General features: G+C 40.1%; 1 protein-coding gene and 1 long non-coding RNA gene across 6 annotated transcripts in view; one reads left to right on the top strand and one right to left on the bottom strand.

Moving 5' to 3' along the window:
• LOC114012440 (uncharacterized) overlaps positions 1-15,509 on the bottom strand; it is a 518,537-nt gene extending 503,028 nt beyond the window's left edge. For all 4 annotated transcript variants that reach the window (XR_008748979.1, XR_008748980.1, XR_008748981.1 and 1 more), the window contains exon 1: positions 15,075-15,509. This is a non-coding gene — a long non-coding RNA (uncharacterized LOC114012440). The remainder of the gene's footprint in view (positions 1-15,074) is intronic.
• A 210-nt stretch (positions 15,510-15,719) lies between these two features.
• The window catches only part of PKN2 (protein kinase N2), a 56,423-nt gene continuing 49,696 nt past the window's right edge, over positions 15,720-22,446 (top strand). The window contains exon 1 of one of the 2 annotated variants that reach the window (XM_055815102.1): positions 15,720-16,013. In XM_055815102.1, the coding sequence (XP_055671077.1) occupies positions 15,966-16,013 (48 nt within the window). In that variant the 5' untranslated portion in view covers positions 15,720-15,965. The remainder of the gene's footprint in view (positions 16,014-22,446) is intronic. The other variant, XM_055815103.1, reaches the window with a different exon arrangement.

Below are 22,446 nucleotides of genomic sequence, written 5' to 3'. Positions count from 1 at the left end.
ACAATGATGTGGTGAGCCATAGATAGAATTAGGTCTGTACTGGAAAGCATTCCTAATAGACCTAAGAAGAGCAGACTGAATAAATGTGACAGTGCACATGGAATTCATGACGCAGACCCATTTGTAGGAGAACATGCACAGAAGTAAGTGATTATTGTCTTATGGCAAATAAATATGACATAACATTATCTTTAAAGGAGACAAATTTCAAACTAAGTTAAATATTATTGATCCATCCTTCATGGAAAAGCGTCATATCAGCCTTAGGAAACAAATCCCATCACTAGAAAGCCACAGTCGTTTCTATTTTTCAGTAAGTTAGATGTATTCCCTTTAGCCTCGTTGGACTGCTATACTGCCCCCTGGTACATTTTTGTATAGTAAGTTTGTTACCTGTTAGCAGATACAAGTTCATATGATACAGATGCATCAGCCTTCCAGACTCTGAAATTGTTCAAACACAGTAATCCCTCAAACTTTGGTTTGCACAAGACATACACAGCTGTACCTGTATATATTTCTCTGCCTCAGTTCCCACAAAGGCTTTTTTGGGACCTTTAATCAGAGGTTAAATCCCATCTCTTACATGTTATGGGCACCATACATAGACTTGTTCCAGAAAAGTGTTACTAAATAGGACGTGTGTGCTTCAGAAGCACATCCTTTCTTTCTGTTGGAGCTTCACCTGACAAGGTTGATAACAAACCTTTCTTTTTTTAGGTACCATCTTCTCCCCTTCTCTAGCACACATACATACTTGTTACGACATAAACAGTAAATTATTTTCATGCAAGTTGGTCAATACCTTTTTCCAGAGATCTGGTTACTTCCTACAGCATACTTACTTCACTGACAATTCAGATGTTAATACTTCCAGATAATACTTCTCCAAACCAGATGCACTTCTACGATATTCCGACTTAGCACGTGCTTAGCTCACAAATTTCCTCTTTGAAAGAGCTTCCACAGAAAAAAGGTAAATTCAGACCTCAGCTAACAAGCAGCAGAAATTTCAAAGGAAAAAAAACCTCAAACATTGCTACATTTCCTATGAAATTTAATTCCCCCACGCATACTAGTACTCAAACAGACCTCTACAGTACACAAGAAGCCATCTACAATGTCCAGTTCTACACTCTAACACACAAATCTAATGCTGAACCTGGAAAGTAGATGAAACGTGCTACTTCTAGTGGGTGTTTGACACCATTGCAATCCCTTGTTCTTTCCTTTCTATTCCAAATCAGTTTACATACTGTAACCCACCTCCTACTCAAGGGAGAGGAGGGAAAACTTAAAGCCTACATTTCTACTTTGGAGAATAACAGAACAAAATTCAGTTTAGAGAACCAAAAGAAAAAAAAAAAAAAAAAAAAAAAGAAGCAATTGAAAAAGATAAGAGTCTTTGAACACCTAAATTTTTTCCTGCTATGCCTGGTTCATATCTCCAGCTGCCAGTCTGTCAAGTCTGACAATATCTGCTGTGATAGAAATCTGCTGAAGAAAATAGGATGCCACAAACAGCCTGTTTAATGAAACAGTGGGAAGCTCACATTAGCAACAAACACAGGAGGTGTGAGAAGCCTTGGCAAAAGCCAAGTGCCACTCCTCTGCTCTGTACTTGAGCAGTCCTTTTTATTGGTTATCTTTATGATGGAGTGGAGAAATTCAGGACTTCTACACATGGATTCACAGGTATATTAATGTAGTACCATGTGATTCCACCTGTTCCAGAATAAAAATGCTGTATTCTCAATCAGATGTTCCGCTTCTAAAGCTTTGATTCATAATTTCATGGAAACATGAATGAGGTCACGGAGAGCTTGCTGGACTGAGATTATGCCTTTCAATGTGGACTTCTGCTTTAGTAGCAGTAAATCTGTAAAGGAGCACCAGAACAGTCCGTGATCTGTTTTGTAGTCACAGGAGAGATGTAATGGGAATCACTTCAGATTAGCTACAATATTAGCACTGAAATTATTCCTGAAGACCACACTGTATCAGAGGTTAAAAAACAAAACAAACCAAAAAAAGCCTGAGCAGAACAATTTGCAGAATCACAGAATGGTCAGGGTTGGAAGGGACCTCTGGAGATAACCTAATCCAAACCCCCTGCTAAAGCAGGCTCACCTAGATCAGGTTGCACAGGATTGTGTCCAGGTAGGTTCTGAGTATCTCCAGAGGAGACTCCACAGCCTTTCTAGGCAGCCTGTTCCAGTGCTCTGTCACCCTCAAGGTAAAGAAGTTCTTCCTCATTTCAGAAGGAACTTCTGTGTTTCAGTTCCTGCCCGCTGCCCCTTGTCCTGTCACTGGGCACTACTGAAAAGAACCTGGTTCCATCCTATTGACACTCACCCTTAAGATACTTGCAGACATTGATAAGATCCCCTCTCAGTCTTCTCTTCTCCAGGCTAAACAGGCCCAGCCCTCTCAGCCTTTCCTCACAAGAGAGATGCTCTAGTTTGCTAATCATCTTCATAGCCCTCTGCTGGACCCTTTCCAGCAGTTCCCTGTCTCTCTTGAACTGGGGAGCCCAGAACTGGACACAGCACTCCAGATGTGCCCTCACCAGGGCAGAATAAAGTAGAATAGAGTAGAATGGTTTTTATCTTTCAGTATGGAAATATGTCTAAGACAAGAAGTCACATGCTGGTTTTCTTTGTTTACAGCACACACCAGTGAGAGGAGGTTAAACCTAACTGAACTAGGAAAATGCATCTATGGTAAGAATACACTGAAAACAAAACAAAAAAACCCATAAAAATGTATGCATTTGTTTCTTTTGGGGGGATAGCATCTGCGTGATGAAAAACGGTTTAAGATTAGATTTTATTACAATTCAAAATGAAAAATTTTAGAGGTTAGCATGCTAGAAGACCTAGAATTACTTTCCGATGAAGTAGTTAGAATCATAGTTATTTGCCCAAATAAGTCACACAGTCAAGCATTAAGCTTATAAAATAAGCAACCTGATAGAGTAAACAAATGCCGCAGAACAGATTGACAGCATCAAAACTTCATGGACTTGATCTCATTAAGGTGGTGCATGAGACCAAAACATTTAAAATCTGGGAGAAAAGCAAGCTCCAAGTCCAGAACAAAGCTAAAAAAACCCAACAACTCTGCAAGTCATGAACTATCCCATGGCAGCTGTTCAGAGAAAAGGCTCAGGCATCTATGGATCAGCAGTTAGGTATTCTAAGTAACTTGCAAAAAGTTAAAAAGCCTACCACTTCTGTATACAGCCACATTTTTTTAAAGACATTTTCTGCTAGAAACCAAGGAAGCATTATAGGGGCAAGGATGAAGAATAAAGAAAGAGTGGTCAAGGCCAAATATTTATTTAAACTGCATGTGGGTAACAGCAAGGTTCTGATGAGTACATTTGGGAAAAAAAAATAGAAGAGTATACACATAAATAACCTCTCCCTCAATGCACATTTTAAGAGACTTTTTCCTGAGACTGCTGCTGTTTGGCTCAGGCTTGAAACAAATACATTTAATCAGAAAAATAAGGCATTTTGGATGGGATAGGGAGTACAATGGCTTAGATGTTTTTCAAGATCAGAATCAGTAGAAAAGCACAACAAAGCAACTCTAGAGAACAGCAGAATTGCACCAGTACAAACCATCATAAAGCATACCCTGATAATGTATCTGCCTCAGGAAACAAGGAAGAGTGCAAAGAGTCCATACACATATTTTCAACTCATTCAAAGGAAGTTTCTGTTTTAAGATAAAGCAATCTCAAAACCCTGGAGTGTTCAGTACCATAGTATACACTTAAAAAGCTGGAATTCTGAATAATTAAAAACCATCTGTCACAGCTGAGAACCTTACCAACAGGAAAAAGCTAGATTGTTCTTGGCCACCTCCAAGAAGACACCCTACCATGCAACAAGTATGATCCAAACCAGATAATCATCATTTTTTCCTAGCAAGAAGTGTGTGCCAGACTGAGAAAACTGGCATTGGTTAGCTGAACCATAAGCCATTTACTACTATTATCTAACATAGCCTAGAAATTCCCTCAAGAGAATACAGATCTAGGTTTATAGCATACAGAGACAAAAACTTGCCAACTGAATCTTAATAACAGATTAAAGATGGGTATTTTTTAAAATCTGATGTAGATAAAATGAAGTAATCTATAGCTAGATAATATTATGAAAAAACCCTTTTCAAAATAAATACAGACTGATTGCCAAAACAATCAGGGCAAGAACCTAACCCCTCTCAAAATTACAATAGGCATTAACTTGTTTCCAACTAGTTTTAAGAGAAGGTAAGTCCTAAATTTTTCTCACTTCCCAATAAAAACTGTCAGAAATACTGAAAACGTGCAATTGCATATGTCAAATGATTCTTCAATAGATGGGACACATACCTGAATTAGCAGTACTTAGCAAATTCATGTAAGGTTAGTGTAAAAGGAACACATAATTTTAAGTGACAAATGGATGAAAGACATTATTCCACACTAAATTTTGGAATATGCATTCCAAAGACAGTATTTCAAACAATGTAATTATTCAAGCAGCATTATCTTCTCAATTTTGCAAATCCTTTAGCAGCCACCCCCCCTGCCTTGAATCTTGAAAGTCACCAGTTAAAAACAAAACAAAACAAAACCCCAAACCAACAAACTCACTGATACTTCTCAGCTTCCCCAGTCCAACTGAAGGAGGTGCAAAGGCCAAGGCTTTTTGTTCAGTTTCCTGTCAGTACTGCTGTAGATGCCAGTACCAGGGAAGGAACTCAACCATAGCAACACTGATAAAGATTATCTTGCAGGAACTACACTCTTCAGAAAGAGTAACCCAAAATCCATCAAGCATTAGAAAAAGACAGAGATGGGGTACACCTAACTGGCTTTATTGTCTGAGAAGTCTCAGCTATGTAAGAACCACAGAAGATTAAAAGCACTATTCCAATTCACAGCAATGTTAATTATCTGTTCATATACTGTTATCAGGATGTGTTACCTTCTATTTCAAACACTGGAAGTTCAGCCAAAAATATAACAGCTGAGGTTAAAATGCATGCTGCAAGGAAACTTTAGTTAGAACTAAGGAAAGTTATGCAATTGTGATATTTAATGGGTTCATTTGCCTTGGAAAGGAAGATAGGAACAGAGATCTGCAATTTTAAGTCATCAACCCAACTGGGGAGAGGCAGTCTGGAAAAGTGCACTACAAGGTTTATGTTGCATTATTTAAAGTGAACAATAACAACAGTAGTCTTGAGATAAAATGCAACTCTTCCGGTGTTATAAAGCACTTTCTCAGTATATAAGGGGTATTGAGACATGGACTGAGAAGAAGTGAGAATTAATCTACCAGGAAATTAAAGGTATATAAATTTTTTATGTAGCAGATTAACCGAAACTGAAAAATGAATGACAAAAGTCCACTGCACCTGTTATGTTCTCAAGAACAGCCATCTTTGGATTTTTTAATCTAATACTTAAAATTTGGTTTTAAACTATTTCAGTTCTTTGCCTTTTTCTTGGTTTTCATTTTTAAATATTTTTGGTTTTCTGCAGGACTTCAGCGGATAGCTGCACAGTTTTGGGGTCCATTCAGAAAGAGAACAATGATAACACGTAACCACCCTGAAACTGATTCATAGTTCTCTGATCTTGCATTCTTAAGCATCTCAGTTTCCTTTAAAGCCAGCTATACGAGGCATCACAGCAGCTGGCCCAAGGGCAAGCCTCCTCTGGAGGGCCCTTCTATTTTGTCAGTGTGTATTTCCAAGGTGTGCAAAGGAAGAAGGCATCAGAGATGTCTGGATTAAACCTTTCCTTGAAATTTTTCCTTTTGAATTTTCTCTCTATTTTCATATCACTGGGAAACACAGGGGGTTTCACTTTGATTGGCATAAGAATTCCAATTGCTTACAAAGCATATTGACATCAACAAATCATTCAATTAGTTCATTATTATTATCATTATTATTAAAATTATAGTATCAGTGCCAGTTAAGATTTGAATGAAGCCACCTGCAACCAAGGTTTATCTTGTTAGAACATATCTCAGTATACTATACCCAGTAAATAATTCACTCTGTCTTTTAACTCTTTGCCGAAGAATCAGAGACATCATCTTTATTGTATTAATTATTTATGCAACTCAGCTTCTCCACCTTCCCTCCCAGCCCCAAGGAGAACTCGAACCGAAGGTATTAAGGCACTAACACCAAGTTTTCAAAAGCAGTTCAGACACTTGAACACGAGGCCTGCTTCCATTGATAGTAAACAACAAAGATCCTCAGAATTAACTGGAAGGAAAATCAAAGTTTGTACCTTGTCACAGGTGGAGTTCCCTTGGCAGAGGACTTTCCATGGAAAAGAAGAAGAATTCAATCTTAAATACTTAAAAGGAATAACCATTACAAAGTATAATAATCACTAAAGAAAAATCATCAGTTTTAGCAGTTTGCCACTAGATGGAGCAATTTAATATTAAAATTTCCATTTATAAAGAAAATCCTCTTGAAGTTGCAGATCTTTCACTCATACACCTTTCCCACTACCAATTTTTTTTTTTTTTTTGCCTTTTTATGCTAAGGACACTTAGAAGTACTGTAGCCTTGCAGATTATGCAAGTAAAAAGAAAGTTATATATGAATAAACACAAATGTTTCTACATTCTACCTGTATTACAGCAAAGATTGGATACGGCGTGAGGTAAACGGACCACAGTCCTAAAGCATTTCAGTTAAACTAATAATTTAATTTATCCACCAATCTACACCACATAATATTCAGAAATATTAAGTATTAAGAAATATTAAGCAGTTTATCAGAGTATTATGCTCTCTATTCACCACAGACAGCAAAAGAACTTTTTGCCAGCAAAGATTATTCCAAAGTAAAAGCTTAAGCCTACCCTGAACCTTAGCATACCTATTATATATTTCAAATTCTTCTATATTTTAATATCAAAACCGAGAATTAAGGTTTTATACTGGCACATGAGAAGGAGACTTGACCTCATTAGCCTGAGTCCCAATTTACATCAGTTGTACCTAAGATCCATGTAGAACTAGAGTGCCTTCTGTCAGTGCGAGCCCGAAAGTTGAACCTATGTCTACCTAAATTTCAAATGTTAATTTCAAGCAACAATTTACAGTTGTTGTTATCCAAAATACTTCCTGGTAACCTCCATCTAAGTGTTGCTGCTGAATGCAGCTCTGAAGGACCAAAGGAAGTAAATCCTCAATGATTACATGGGTCTTACAATCCTTCTTAAATAATGGATTTGCTGGGAAAAGGGGAAGCAATAAACAGAGTTAAGGACAGCCCACAAATGGCAACCCCCAACTGACCTCTGCTTTGCCTTTTTCTTTTAAATGGCTTCTGTTGTATTAGACTTATGAAATATTCGTATTTTTGAAGTATGATTTTATCATCTGAATTATTAAAAAAAGTTATAATATATTGGCTGCTGTATCTAAAATCTGCATGTCTCGTAACACAGGATACAACTTTATTACCCTGCCTATTATTGCACTTTCCTAATGTTAAATCAACTTCTGCCTGCATAGCAGCTGTAAATAACAACCGGATTTACTTTTGTGCTTAGATCCATGTGAAAATACATGCTTTTTATGTCTAGATGTGATGCTTTCCTCTAATAATTATTACTATTATCTATCACAATTAATAAAAACCCAAACATTAGGCTGCTTATGCAACTTTTAAGGTAATTATGCACTTCTGTCCTAAAGAATTTGGCTACAGTTCCAAAGACAGTGAGGACATATCACTGATATGTCCCTATCATCTCCATCGTTACTATGACCACATTCAGCTCAGGTCCAATTAAGCTAAGCTCTCCTACTTCAATCAGTCTTTAAGGACACTGCAGTTCATGACTGGCCTACTAGATGGATCTCAGGATGGAAAGAATATAGGACAGATGGAGGGTAAACCTTATTATTTTGGTTTTATATTATTACACTTCATTTTCATGCTTTGCTCCATCACTGTACCACTTCCATCAAGGAGGGGTGGGGAGAGTGTGGTATGTGTAGGGAGCAGATATAAGAAAGCAAAGAACAAGTCAAGAGGGAAAGAACGAGAGCACGCTGAATAAGGCATTCCATGAGTTAAGAGACATTTCTAACACTTTTATAAAAGCTGCCCTCATTAAAGCTAATATGTCAACATTACAGCAAGCAAAATGGTAAATGAATGTAAAGAAAATCCAGGTTATCGTGTTTCAGATGCCAGCCCAGTACATTTCAGCCATCTCCTCCATTAACTCTACCTCAGTGTTTGCCTCTAGCTGACTGCTCCTTGACAGCATAGATACAGAAAACAGATCAAGGCTCCAAAACCTTTTTCCACACGTTTTTCAGTAGCTTCTAGCCTCATTTTTCTTACAAAGAAGAAACAAGTTCACTAACTGCAAACTATCTGCTAGGCAGCAAACCACCTTGAAAGTGTTTTATTTTTCTACTAGAATATTTCATTACATGATTATAATAAGTGGTTCAAATCCAAGGCCATACTGACAGCGTTGAATTTCAGTGAATGCATTTCAAGTTACTTGGGAGCTACTGCAAATTTAAAAAGAAGGCAAAATACCATTCTTACTTCCTGACTTATGCTTAAATAGCAGTTTATTAAGTGGAATACACCATAACAAGCCACCTCTGGACCACAAGGTTCAAAAGCAGTAGAACAAATCAAAGCAATATACAGCTGCAGTAAGTTACACAGGAGCAAATTTGTTTGACATACCATGAGAATAAAAGGACTGGGGCAGAGGAAGACAGGGAGTGAAAAGAAGGAAGAGAGAAGGGGAAGCAGTAACATATTTGGTATCAGCACTAACATTTTTTGAATGAATCTTTCTCTTGATATTGTATGATGCAATTGTCATTTTCTCTGAAAGCGGTTAAACTCACTTCTTTCCTGGGTATGCCAGTCCCAGCAAAGCAAGGAGAATGCAATTAAAGCCAGCTATAAACCTGCCTGGTAACTCTCTTATTTTAAGTGTTCATTAGATGAAGATAGAGCTGCCCTTTTAATTTGGAGACATTGCATACCAAGTACAAGTTAATAACTACTTAGGACTTCAACCCCTGACAGAGTTACATATGCAGGCTACTGTCTGAGAAGAGATAAAGACATGGAGAGAAAAAACAGCCATCGGGTTAATCATGACCAAAAATCATTACCATCTAAGTCTGAGTGTCTGATGAAGTCTGTTTCAGAATCATTTGGCATAGCTGTTTATAATGTCCACAAACACAGCAGAGCTAAAGAAAACTTTATGTATGGACACTGCACCACCAGACATGACACTGCAGCTGTACGTTTGCAGGCAAAGGACTTAGTTCCTGTTTCTGTCTTTGCTGTAATTTCAAAACAGCAAATTAAAATTGGTTGAGGACAACCAGAAGTTCACCAGTTGTACACATCAACTTCCACAACACAGGGCAAGACCAGTCTGTCAGTATCACGATGCACAGAAGAATGTACACAACTTTCTGCTTTTTGCATGCCCTCCTGGGAGCTGCTAGCAAATCTGCAGTCTAGTATTGCTGGCAGCAACAGACTTTCCAAATGCAGGTCAAATCCCACCTTAGAAGCATGCAACAGAGATATCCCTGCAGCAGCCTTTCAAGCACAGATTTCCTACTTAGCAAAGATTTCTCTGGGGATGACATGTCTGACTCATCCTTTGCAATATATTTCCCTTTCCTCCAAATGCAGACTGGGATTCCAGCTATGTTTTGACTCTCAAACTCTTTGTTTTGTATTTGCAAAGCCTTTTGTAGGAATTCGATTTTCCTAGAATCATGGAAAGCTGCACACCTTAAAGCTGCATGTGAAAATCCTTCAATTATCTCCAGAGCCCAAATGTGTTAATGTCTATTCACAGCAACTTTAGGTCACAGCCACCTACATTTCTTCAGAAAGTCAGTCTTCTTCATAACAGGGTAACATACTTTAAATCACTCCTGAACCCATCTTGCCTTGGTTTTATAACAAACTAAGGTACTTTAGATCAGCCACCATTTGAATTAAAATGCTTGCAACTGACAGAAATAAAGCAATGAGACCAGAAACTATGCAAAGGTATAGTTACCTTGCTTGTACTGATTGCTTATCTACATTCTCAGAAAGTAAGGTCTTGATGTTACCAATGCTGCACCAGGCCCTATTCACTTCAGTGAATAGGATTCAACAAAAGTACAAGAGTCCATCTGTGCAGAGCTCATTGCAGAAACAACACTGAGTATGTTAAGCTTGATCCTATAATCAAGTTTAATTAGAATCACTGGGTCTTAGCATAGGTGTAAAGATCCATCATGTTGATCCACTTGTAGGATCATAGCCTTAATGTAAAGACATAAAGCATTTTGTTATTACTTCAAATAATCCAAGTTGATCTCCTTTAAATAAATGAGGTCTGATCTTACAGCTGGTTCTGCACAGGTAGGGCACTTCTCCACAGGGTTCCACTGACTGGCACAAGGCAGATTTTCCCTTGTAAGGGAAGACGGGAAAAGACGAACAGGAGGCAATATCAGGCATGATCCTCCTTCCCCTGGAGCACTCTTTTCTCACTGACTGCAAGTCCTCCCAGGGTCCAAAATTAATAAAACAGATAGTAAGATAAGGTTTGTGGCACTCCACTCCTCATAGCCTCTGCCTACTGGGTGATAATATGCCTATACCTAGCCCTGGGTAATAGTATGTAAACACAGAAGACAAATTTTAACTAGAAAGTGTGAAGCAATTGCGAGCAGGGTTATGATTACATCACAGCAATCCACTCAAAAGTTGTAAGATTAGCTGTGTAACTAAAAGAGTTATAAAGAAATAGTTTAAGGATATGCAAAATTTGCAAGCGCCACGAGCTAAATAAAGTTACATAGTCATTTTAGTTTTCTGTTTACGATGTCATCATCTTGTCCTCTTCACTGTCACTGGTACATCAATAAGAGCCTCATAAGGCTCTCATGCTCACTCTCAGGAGCCTTTTCTTCCATGGAATTCCCTTTAGGAAATCTGAGTGAAAGGTGGGTGATAAACTTCTAAGAAATACTATGGAAGAAATGAGTTTTCAAGAAAGGAAACAACATTCTCAAGCTAAACACATTAAAAATATCCACACCTTTGTGTTTGTTTTTTTTTCTTTTTCTCCTGTTCGGCATTTCCTTTAATAAACACCAGCAAGCTGCTGGTCTAAGAAAGATTATATTAATTTCTTCTTTATCTCAAAGTTTAACCTGATCTAGATACATTTCTTTCTAAGTCTATTCCAAGACTTATTACTGGAAGCTCTTAAAGCAAAGCTTTTTCCCATTCCCACAATGATTTGAGAAGCAAAACAGGAAGATAAGAAGTACTACTCTTCATTAATGCTCTATTTTTTCAGCATCTCCAGGCTGAAGTAAACAAAAATGTCAAAGATGTATACACTGTCCCATCTCACTTTTCCTGTACCTCATTGCTCCAGGATTTCATAAGGTTTTCAGAGAATTCATCCTAGAAGGACAACTATGGGAACAAAAGACTAATACTGCTATGTCTAGAAGTCAGGGAGAACAAATGATTACATTACTAAAACTCTGCTGTGGTGTGAGGTTTTTTAAAGCTAATGTTGGGGATACATTTCTTTGCACATTTGTCTTTATTCCCAAGTGAAACATGTTAAATAAAATGCTATCCTAAAGCAGAGTTGAACTGTGAATGTTAGTATTCCCACTTTATTAGAGAGATACAGAGAATTATTTCCTTTAACAGGTATAAATATTACTTGCAAAATTAAATAATCTGTACCCCACCCCATCAAAAAGGTCACTAATTTCTAGTTTGTTGTGTGCCTAAAAATATGGTGGGCTGGCCTAGTATTGCTCTGCCCCTATGTGCCTACTAACACAGTGCACCTCAAATAGTATCCAATTTCCTCTTTTCCAAGAGTTTCATTTAACCCATACCCAAGCACATCTGTACATTGTTGTCCCCCTAGAATACATCACTAATTTAAACAAGCAAGATTAACCAGAAGCTTAAATAAAAACATGCTTTTTCCTGGTAAAATCTTGCTGGTAGTATAATAATATAATATAAATATATACATATAAGTATAATAATATAATAAACACCTATTCTGGTGTTCTTCACATTCCTCAATCCTCATTTCTATATGCATCACCAAATGAAGACAAACTTTTCCTCAGATGATATATAGGACTAACTAGAAATATTCTAAAAAACACCCTAGATTTTGCTTACAGTATCCTTCATATTTGTCTTAAGAGTTCTGTAGTACTATGCTCAAAGGTTCACAAAGTGTGCTTTGCAACCCTTATAACACTGGAAGTCTCAGCTATTTACTTTTCAAGGTCTTTGGGACAAACACTTTAATAACACAACCTGAAAAAAAGAAATAATTAAAGGCATTAGCCAACGGTACTGACATGCCTTTCATTCAGTTTGCTTTTCAAGCATGTTAATTGACTGTAGGGAATGAGCTAATAGAATAATGTCTGAAGAAATAGCATTCAGATATTTTAAGGCACAGGCTGAACTCAGGATTCCATATAACGCTAGATTCTTGGATTTACGTACTTAAATGCCTTCTATTTTGGGACTCACTCGGAATATTGTCTCTTGCTCAGTAATTCTCTGTCACAGTACTTTAATGCAGAGCTACAGTCATCCAGCACTGCCTTGTGTTTTCCAGATTCTGGAGGAAGAATTACTAAGTATCAGAGATTTAGCTAAGCTAATGTTTTTTTCAACCCAATTCCTCTTTTGATTCCTGTGCTACTACACTTCTACGAAATTTAGAAGTTTGTCTAAAATTTAGAAAGTTGTCTAAATAACATTGGGAATATGAAAAAGATTCTAGGCCCTGTCTTGACGGGGACAACAACATGTTGTAGGCTACACTCAATAGACAAGCTAGGTTAAGAACGAACTAAAGTCAGCTGCCTGCTTTAGACAGAATCTCAAAGCTTCACTAACTTTGCTGACATCCACTCATATATCTACAGATTTTCTTTGGGACACAATCTGTGTTTCCCTCTGACAACATCTTGTAAAATGTACATGCTAGCACATCGACTCCTCCTCCTTTCCAATGGGAGCAGACTAGTAGATGAGTTGCAGTAACAGACCACATACATGCTGACAAGTGTAAGTCACTAAGTCACAGTAATCCAGCCTTTTCTGATTATTTCTATATATCCTTAAGCATCTGTTCTCAAAACAGAACTCAAAAAAAGTTCAAATTAATTCTAAATACAGTTCCGCATCATTATATCATGCTCAAACTGAGAAATTATTGTATAAGTATCTGTCTTTGCCCCCTCCCACTTCTTCCACAACGTGCCCAAAAACGTACCCTGCTCCACAAGTAAAGCAAATTCATGGGTTTTGACATGTGACTGCTAAACTAAGACTACTTCACACAACTGACAGCAAAGCTGTGCTACACAAATGTTACTGGATAATGTGAAACTTTGGCTATGAGAAAAATTGAGCCAGGAAGTCTGAGGAAGAATAACTAGGGTTCCCCCATACTGCCTTTTTCACAATTGAGTCATATGAATGATTTCTGAAATTCTCATTCTTTGTAACTGTCTCAGATATGAGTTATATTCCTTGTGGCTCTTGATCACATAAAGACGTTCACCTGATACCCAGACTCAGAAAAGCGACCTACATGACCTCTTAAGTTAGTATTCTTTAGGAAGTTTAAAATTGCACAGTAAATTAAAAAAAAAAAAAAAAAAAATCAGCCAAGAACCAGAGCTGCGTTTGAGGAATTTACATGCACCACAGAAAGTGCGTGCTTCAAAAATTTTATCCAAGTGCTAAGCCAGTCCCTGATACAATTTAACACAATTTACAATTTAACCTCAGATGTTGTGTATTGCTCTGTGATATCCAAGATATGTTTTCCTCACTGGTTGCTGTCATGTACCAATGCAGAAATGAACAGTAAGTAAAATACTATATTACAGCCCTGTTAACCCCAGATTTATGAACTTTTGATATTCTTTGTAAAACAGTGACAGCCAACTGGCAGGTGAAGTTTTCCTCCTCTCTGCTTTCCCCTTTTCCTCCCAGCCTGCAACTGGCCACTCAAAACACAAATTAAGCCATTGGCTTCAAGTGGACTACATCTGTATGTAGATTTCTATATGTGCAAGATTATGAACTATATCAACAGTTACTTAGGCATGTCAGTGAAAAAGTCCAATTTCTGTGAAGATCTCTGTTGTTACTGTAGAACTATCTTAGTATTTCTTTTATGTGACATTAACTGTGTGCATAGGTTCATAAACTTCTTTTGTACTGCATAATAGACAGTACTTCAGATTGTCTGGTTTGTTTGTTGCTCAACAGTGGAAGTATAAGAATACTTAAAATGTTTCAAATTCGTTAGGAATAGTAATTGTGGTAATTTAATGTTTACATCTCCCATTCCCTTTTTCCTAAAAAAAATAAACAAAACAAACAAAAAAAACCCCTAAAAAAACAGCCCTCCAAAACTTTAATTTGCAGTTCTAGAGCAAACAGCCTATCGTATCGGCCTGTACCCATACTGAGACGCACTAACATAAACAGAACAAATGCTCATACATGATTGAAAACGAATTTATCACAACTGCATCAACTTATAAGAGTTTAACATGAACTGCACAGATAAAACAAAGTTTTAGTTGCTTCCACACAGTGTTTTGCATGAGTTTAATTTGCCTAATATAACATCAAACACTAAGGTGGTATGAGAATGCGTGTGTGTATGGTCTAGCCAACAGAATGCATATGTTTATGGGCAGGTGAAAAAACAAACCTAAAAAACAACAAACATCTGACACTGGCAGGAAACTGAATAAACGCTAGTGTCACATGCTGCCATGAGGGAAGAGACACCACTTCCTCCCAAGACACTCGAGTTGTCTTTGAAGCTATCAGAAGCTTATTAATCTGCAGACTAACTGAACAGTGTCACCCCCCGCCACCCCCAAACTCATCAAGCACGTATGTTTAGCCCTTTAAACTAGTAAGAACGGCGTTAACAGCCCCCACTCACCACAGCCTCCTGGGCCACTGCTCCGGGTCCCCAGGGTGGCAGGTGGCTGCCCTCTCTCCGGGCGCTTGAGATAAACATGACCTCTCCTTCCTGAGCTAGCTGCTTTTACTATAAACCGGCCAGGTTTTCCCTGTCGCTGAGGCCTGGTGGAGCCCAGCCCCAGCAACCTCCAGCACCAGGGAAGTGCCGCACGCCCCCCTTGCCCGCCACCACCACAGGAGGGAACGACAGGACTCCCAGCGCTGGAGCTTTACAGACGAGGGAAGCGCGGGCAGGGGAGCGCTGCGGCGCGGGAGGAAGGCGGCAAAGAGACGGGGCTGAGGGGCTGAGGGGCTGAGGGGCTGAGGGGCTGAGGGGCTGAGGGGCTGAGGGGCTGAGGGGGGGGGCGCGCTCGCGACCGGCCGCCTTCCCGCCCAGCCCGCGCGTCGCGCCGCTCCACCCGCGGGGGGGCAGGGGCGGGCTGCCGGCCGCCTCCAGGGAGCCCGCTCTTCCTCCCCACACGCGCGGTCACGTGCTCCGGGAGCCGCAAAGCACCGGCGCTTTTGCGACAGGGTGACAGCCAAATGGTGCGACATCCGCGGCGGCCGCAGGAGCAGCAGCCGCGGCGGCCGAGCGCTCCCAGGGCCGAGCGCCGCGCCTGGGCGGGGGAGCGCACCGCGGCCCGGCGGGGACCGCACCGCACCGCGCCCCAGCGCCCGGCGCGACCCCCATGAGAGGAGGGGGGACGGCGGCGGCGTCCCCCCACGTCTCCCTGCCAGCCTGAGCGCGGAGTGCTCCCCCCGCCCCCCATGCGCCCTTAGTCCCGGCCCCGGACCCGCCTCCCTCGCTCCCCTCCCCGCCGGCGGCGGCGGCAGCAGCAGCGTCCAGGTGCGGACTTCAAACCCCAGCGCAATGGCGTCCAACGCGGCCGAGAGGGAGATCCTCTTCACCGAGCTCCAGGTAAGCGGTGGCGGCGTCCCTGCGGGCGCCGCCCCGGCCCCGCTCCGCTCCCGTCCTTCACGGGGAGGATGGAGCCGCCGCGCCCCGCCGCCCCCTGCCCGCCGCGGAGCGCCCACCCCACCCCGCGGCCGGCCCGGGGAGGCGGCGGAAGACCGTGCCCACCCCAGGCTTCTTCCCGCCGCTGTCCCCCGGGAGCGGAGGCGCCGCCGCCCGGTCACGGCCCCACCCTGCCGCCGGCCGCGACCCGCTTTTGTCTGCTCTCGGCTCTCTCCTTCTCCCCGCCGAGCGGCCGCGTCCCTCCGGCGGGGCCTGCCCTGGGCCGCGCCCCCGGTCCCGGCCGCGGCCCCGGCGGCTGGGGAGCGCCCCGCGGCAGCGCGGAGGCTGCCCGCCGCCGTGCCTCGTAGCTCTCGCCCCCGCCGTCCTGGGCACGGCTCGTCAGGGCCCCGGCCGGAGGGGTCCCGGTGGCCGCCCCGCCGCCCGCGTCCGGGTCAGGCGAGGAGCTTTTCCCTTCTGCGGCACCGCGCAGAAGCCGGAGCAGCTTCCTCTATGTAGGCCTTGAACTCGGAGCCTGTGGAGAGGAGAAAATGGTGCGGCCAGTTACTTGTCACACGGCAAGGGTTCTTGTCGCTACAAAAACAAAACAAAACCAGAAAAAAAACCAAAACAAAACCAACCAAAAAAACCAACCCCCCAACACTGTAAAAGGCCCGGAAAACTCGGGGGGTGGTTGTTTCCATCCCTGTAGTTCGATCAGTGTGAGTTGCCAGTGCAACTGTTACTTTTCTGCTTGTCAGCTGCAGCGTTCGATGCGATTCGGGAGCTCCACTTTTGTGCTCGTATCTTTAAATGTCAGCTCAACCTGCCAGCTCTTCCACTTCCTTATCCAAAAGAAAGCTTGCTTTTTTAATTTATTTTTTTATTATACACCGCTAAATCTATGCAAGTTGTTATGACTAACCAGGCAAAGAACGTGTCTCTTAATTTATTAGTTGGACAATTAACCAAAGTAAGGAGTCCATAAATGGAAAGCATTTAATTTAATGCTCGAATAGAAATTTAAAAGGCATGCTTTAAAAAGGAGATATTTTATTTCCTAAATGCAGTTAAATTCTCATGTATTTTTAAATGTTAGTAGTGTGCGCGCTTGAGTAACAAAGGAAAAGAAGGCGCAACAGAGATGTAGCAGTCTGCTTAATATTGTAGCACATGAGATGGCTGAAGGCTAAGAATCCATCTAAAATGCTGAACTTTAATCAGTGGCTCATAAGTGTCTAGGAAGAATCGCTATGTTAATACAAACTTGATACGATGATATATAAGCTGGTAAACCTGTTTGAAGTGGTGAGCTGTGTGAATAAGTAACTGGTAGCATTTCAGGTAAGCTAAGTGGAAGCAGAAATTCTGTTAAAGTACTGAGAGTGGGGTCTGGACTAATTTAAAGAGAAATGGAGGGGGTTTGTATGGGGGGACTTTTGTTATTGGGCATGGGGAGGATTGTTTTTGTGTTGGTTTTTTTTTCTTGGAAGATGAGACTGACTGATACTGATTTAAGAAACAAAAAAAAAAACACTACAAAACAACAGGATGGGTTAGATCCTTTGGCTGCTCTATCTCATCCATTATATGTGGTAACGTCTGTATCAATAAATACAGTTCTTTGGGCAAGACAGGAAGGTTGTGAAGTTAACATGGAAATCCCAGTAGGGTTTAAGCTTTGAGAACTTCTAGGTATTTAAGCTTCGAGAACTTCTAGGTATTTTTTGGAGAAACTTCCATATTGGGAAGAACCACTGTATAGGTAATGGTTTTGCAGTGGCACATATTAGCAGTGAAATGCAAAGGCATCAGTAGGATTTTTCTTGGGAATCTTTCAAAACAAATTATGCTTCATATACTTCTATGTAAAAGCTGCTTTAGTGGCATGTTCCCAAAGTAAAGGGAACTATAGTGAAGTGTTAGATACGCCATTTCACTCATATTTCTTCAGGAGGAAACTTCCTCAATCTAAGAACTCTAACTTAAAAAGTGCTTATACGTAAAATGGGCTTTTGCTTGCATATTGCAATCTTGCACAGAAAGATGAGGAAGTTGTAGAATGCACTGCTACAGTAAAGGTTGAAAGCATCACATAGTTGACTTGATCTAGATCATGAGCAATGTGTAGTTTAGATGTTTTGCTAATACTTAGCTTGTTTTCAGTAGGTTTTCCTAAACCCCATGTTAATCCCAAGCTTGATTCTGACATGGAATCAGTCAGTGATCAATGTAACACGTTGCTTATCAATATTGTATGTTCTGCATGCTGTTTGTTATGATAGCCCTGAATACTCCAGTGTGCTGTAAGAAGTTAACTCTTAGGCTTGGGTGAAGTTAATGAAAGTGGACCAGTAGTCATGAATCAGTTGAGCTCACCTCATATAAAGATGGGCAAACCTTTCACAACTACTGACTTAACAGGATGTGAAGTGGGTTCTGAAAAAATAGGAAAAACAGAAGGTCAAAATAACTAACTGCTGAAAAGAAAGTGGTAAAACACAGATGTCATATTTTTGTTTCAATATGTGCTGGGTTTAATTAAACAGGCCTTAAATAGGCCTTAGATTGCACTTCTCACAGTGACAGCTTTGTATTTTAAAAAAAGTGACTCCATATCTGATAGAGCAGTTAAAAAACTCTGCTAGCAAATGTCCATTAGACATTTCTGTCCTGCTTTTTCTACAGAATGCTTTATCCATTCTTCTACATCTTACTTCAAACATTTCAGAGACCGTTAATAGGATGTGGAAAGTATATCTTGCTTCTAAACACGAGTTTGTTCAAGGTGAAAAATGCAACACTGGCTCCTCAGTAGTTAGCAAACGCATAGCATGAAATAAACTTGGCAATAAACAAATCCTCTTTTTCATTTGTTCTGTTTAGTAGCTTCACGAGCAAAATTACCTGATTACCAAAGATTGGAAGATTACATGAAGCCAGTGTACCGTTTTTGTTACCTTTACTCCTTTTATCTCCAGTACAGGTTCTTTTGTAGGAGGGGGAAGGAGCTTGGGTAAGAACTGGTATTGCTGATGTTGTCTTCCCTTCCAAAATTCTGCTGTCCTTCTCTGGGCTTGCATCCTTTTAGGGCTTTGTCCAGCAGGTAAATTAGCCTCCCCAGTACTTGCTTTCAGGTTAATTGCACAGCCTTTAACTCTTTGCTTCCTGGTGTAAGTGGCAACTTTCTTTCCTCATAAAATTAAACTTTAATTTGTGATGCTGTAGGCTGTTAAATAAGGCATCCATGAAATAAAATATTTTAAGTTTTATATGAGAAAAGGTGAATATTTTATCTTTTTTAAAACAAGTTTTTGTGAGGTAGGGTGTATTTTCAATCGTGTGTGCTTTCTTGGCAGTGATGGTAGATGTCAGCCTAGTAAACTGATGTGGCTGGGATAACAGAAATTATTACTTGGAGTATTTAAATGAAGCTATTGTTCATATAAAGCAGTTGTACTTTGGTACTTCTAGGTGTTCTCTACCACTTTTCTAGACAGTAATGTAAATGGTTTAGACTTTAGACTTTTCTCTTTAATATTACATGATTTACTTAAAAATTCTGGCTCACTGAAAAATGTGTTTCCAAAACAATTCTTCTTTAATGCCAGAAAAAACCAGTATATTACTTAGTTTTATTTGCTTAAATGAAATTATTTGGTCAAGATAGTGAACGTGGACTGTGCCCTAAAGTAAATAAGCATGTAACAGACCCTCGTTTGTTTCAGATGGAAGTGTTAAATCCTCTACTTGGAATGAGTTTTTCAAACTCTGCCATAATACATATCTCTAAAATTACAAAAAAACTGGCAAAAATGTTTTTATTTCTGTATTGGTCAGAATAAAGGCTTTTTTTTTTTTAATGGATATTTTGTTTTAATGGAAGCCCTCATCATCACATTTCCTAGGATGCTGTAGTCGGGGATCTTGAAGCACAAATTTCATGACAAAATCATATTTAAAGGCCATTGGTAACTTCTTTTAAAGTAGTGATAAATAGTACCAGAACTGAAATATGTGTAAATAATGCTTATGTAATGGCATATGTGGTAAAGTTTTTTGTTTATTTTTCTGTTTCATGTTAGGGACAAGGATATTCATAAAATGAATACAATAGAAATATGCTCAGTAGTTTGTCCAGTTTATATCACGTAGACTAACAGTTGAGTCTTGGGTTACCCAACTATGTTTTGTATATAAATGTATGTAAAATTAGGCGCTTGTACCTCACCATGTTAGGTTAAAATACTAGACAGGACTCTGAAGACCTGCATTTCGTTCCTGGCTGCTGTGCTCTCAGCTGGGTGACATTAGGCCGATGACTTTGCTTACTCATGTCTCAGTTTCTTCATCTTTAGAATAGAGGTAATGATGCTTGCTTTTTTAGAGATAAAAAGTACTGGGTATGTATTATTAGCTGTGGTCAAGTGCCAAAGGACACCTTAAAAAGGTACAAGTAACCCAATTAATCTGTTTTGAACAGACATTGTAATTAGGCTGAACACTCAACAGTAAGACTGCCTTCAAATACTGTTCAGCTAGGACAGATTAGCCTCAAATAATTTTGAATTACCCTTGTTTCTTCAGAGCAATGAAATGTCACATTCAAGTGAAAATACCCTGAGCTAGTCTACTACAGTTTAGACATGAAAATACATGTACAGGTGCTTGGGACTTCTCAGGTCCCTATAAACACTTCCAGAATTTGGGGAAGCACTCCAGTTTTTTTCCATTTGTGGATATATATTACTCTTTAAACAGTACTCCGTTCAAAACGTGTAGTAACAAAATATACATCCTGTTCTCAGTGGAACATAAACAGTCCTTAAAATACCTTTAGGTAGGTGCATGGGTGGGGGATTTGGTTTTGTTTTGGCTCTTTTTTTTTTTTTTTTTCCCATCTTCTGAATTCTATAAGTGTGCCTGTTAACGTAGGGACTTGTATACGATGTGTGTGATTGTATACATTTGACTGAAGTTTCTTGATCAGAGCAGATGTCTTTCTGTTATTTTAAACTCAAATTATTAGTGATGGCTAATAGAAAAGTGTATTTAGTTAAGCTATGTGTAATAGCTGTTCTGGAACAGTTTTATACATAGTGAGTGGACATTCATTACAATGTAACCTAAAATCTGTAGTGGAGTAACAAGATAAACACGTCTTTTACGTTGGGAAAGGGTGGTTTAAGGGCTTAATGATGGGATTACAAATCTCTTCATCAATGCCTCAGTGCTTTGCTGAATTAGAGACTAAGACATTACATGGCCTCTACGTAGATTCAGAATAACAAAGCCTTATGGTGTTACATGCAGCGTGAAGGTTGCAGTCTGCTTTTTGTTTTGGCTTTTTCTGGAAAGCACTTGTACAACTGGACAAATTGGTTGATGATAGGCTTTTTGTTTTGTTTTCTCTACTGGATTCAGTAAGTGAATGGGTTTTAGGAAGAGACTGAGCTGAAGCATCTCTTATGAGATGTGGCTCTGTAGCATGGGCAAGGCATTTGTATGATACTTTGAAGTTTTAATTATTAATGCTTGGTCTGCAATTCCTGGCACAATCAAAATGGCATCTTTGCTAGTGTTTGGCAGGGAGCAGGAGGGTTGGTTGTTTTTTTTTTTAAAGAAATCAGAGTTATGTTGTGGGATCTGATCCATTACTTTTGTTACTTTGAGATATGATTAGGAAGTACTACATTGAAACAGAAACAAATAGTGCCATTAGTTAACAAAATGCTTTGGGCCCATCCCTACAGTAACATTATATCTGATTTGTTTGTTTATTTGAACTGCAGCAGTATAATTATGTCACACTGACACAAGTCCACACCATTTTTGTGACTGCCATTTTACGGTTACTGATTATTTACTGTTTGACAGCTCACCAGTGAATTGAACGACTTGCATGGCAGTCTGGGCATGCATCCTGTGGAGCAAAGTTCTGCTCTGTGGGTTTTCTCAGCATGCTTTGTGGGATACTTTCCTGAACCTTCAGGAATTCTGTGCTATGTGTCAAACTAATGCAGTTTTGTGACATCCATCAACTTTGCCAGTGCAACTTCTGGCATCTAGTGAGGAAGATACGACTGAGTTCTGTGGTGAGCAGGCACTAATACAAACAGGAAAGTGGTGTGCAGTTGCACCTTATGTTCAACTAAATGGACCAGCTCTGCTGGCAATTCTGCTGTTGTACTGTGGGTAATAGAAGAGGCTGAAATCAAGCTATTCAGGCTAATGCATCTAACTTCACAAATAGGGTGGGTTGGGAGAGATCACATGATCTGTTACTCTGGCTCAGTTGCGGGACCACCAGCTGTGGGTAGTGGTGATCTGACTGTTTTTTTAAGAGTAGGCCACACCTTCTATTTTTCTTGATACTGGGTATAGATGCAGTTTCCTGTAC

This window comes from Falco peregrinus, chromosome 10, assembly GCF_023634155.1.
Source record: "Falco peregrinus isolate bFalPer1 chromosome 10, bFalPer1.pri, whole genome shotgun sequence".
Classification (NCBI taxonomy): domain Eukaryota; kingdom Metazoa; phylum Chordata; class Aves; order Falconiformes; family Falconidae; genus Falco; species Falco peregrinus.
Note: the sequence above shows the minus strand (reverse complement) of the source record. Positions and strands in the feature narration are given on the sequence as shown.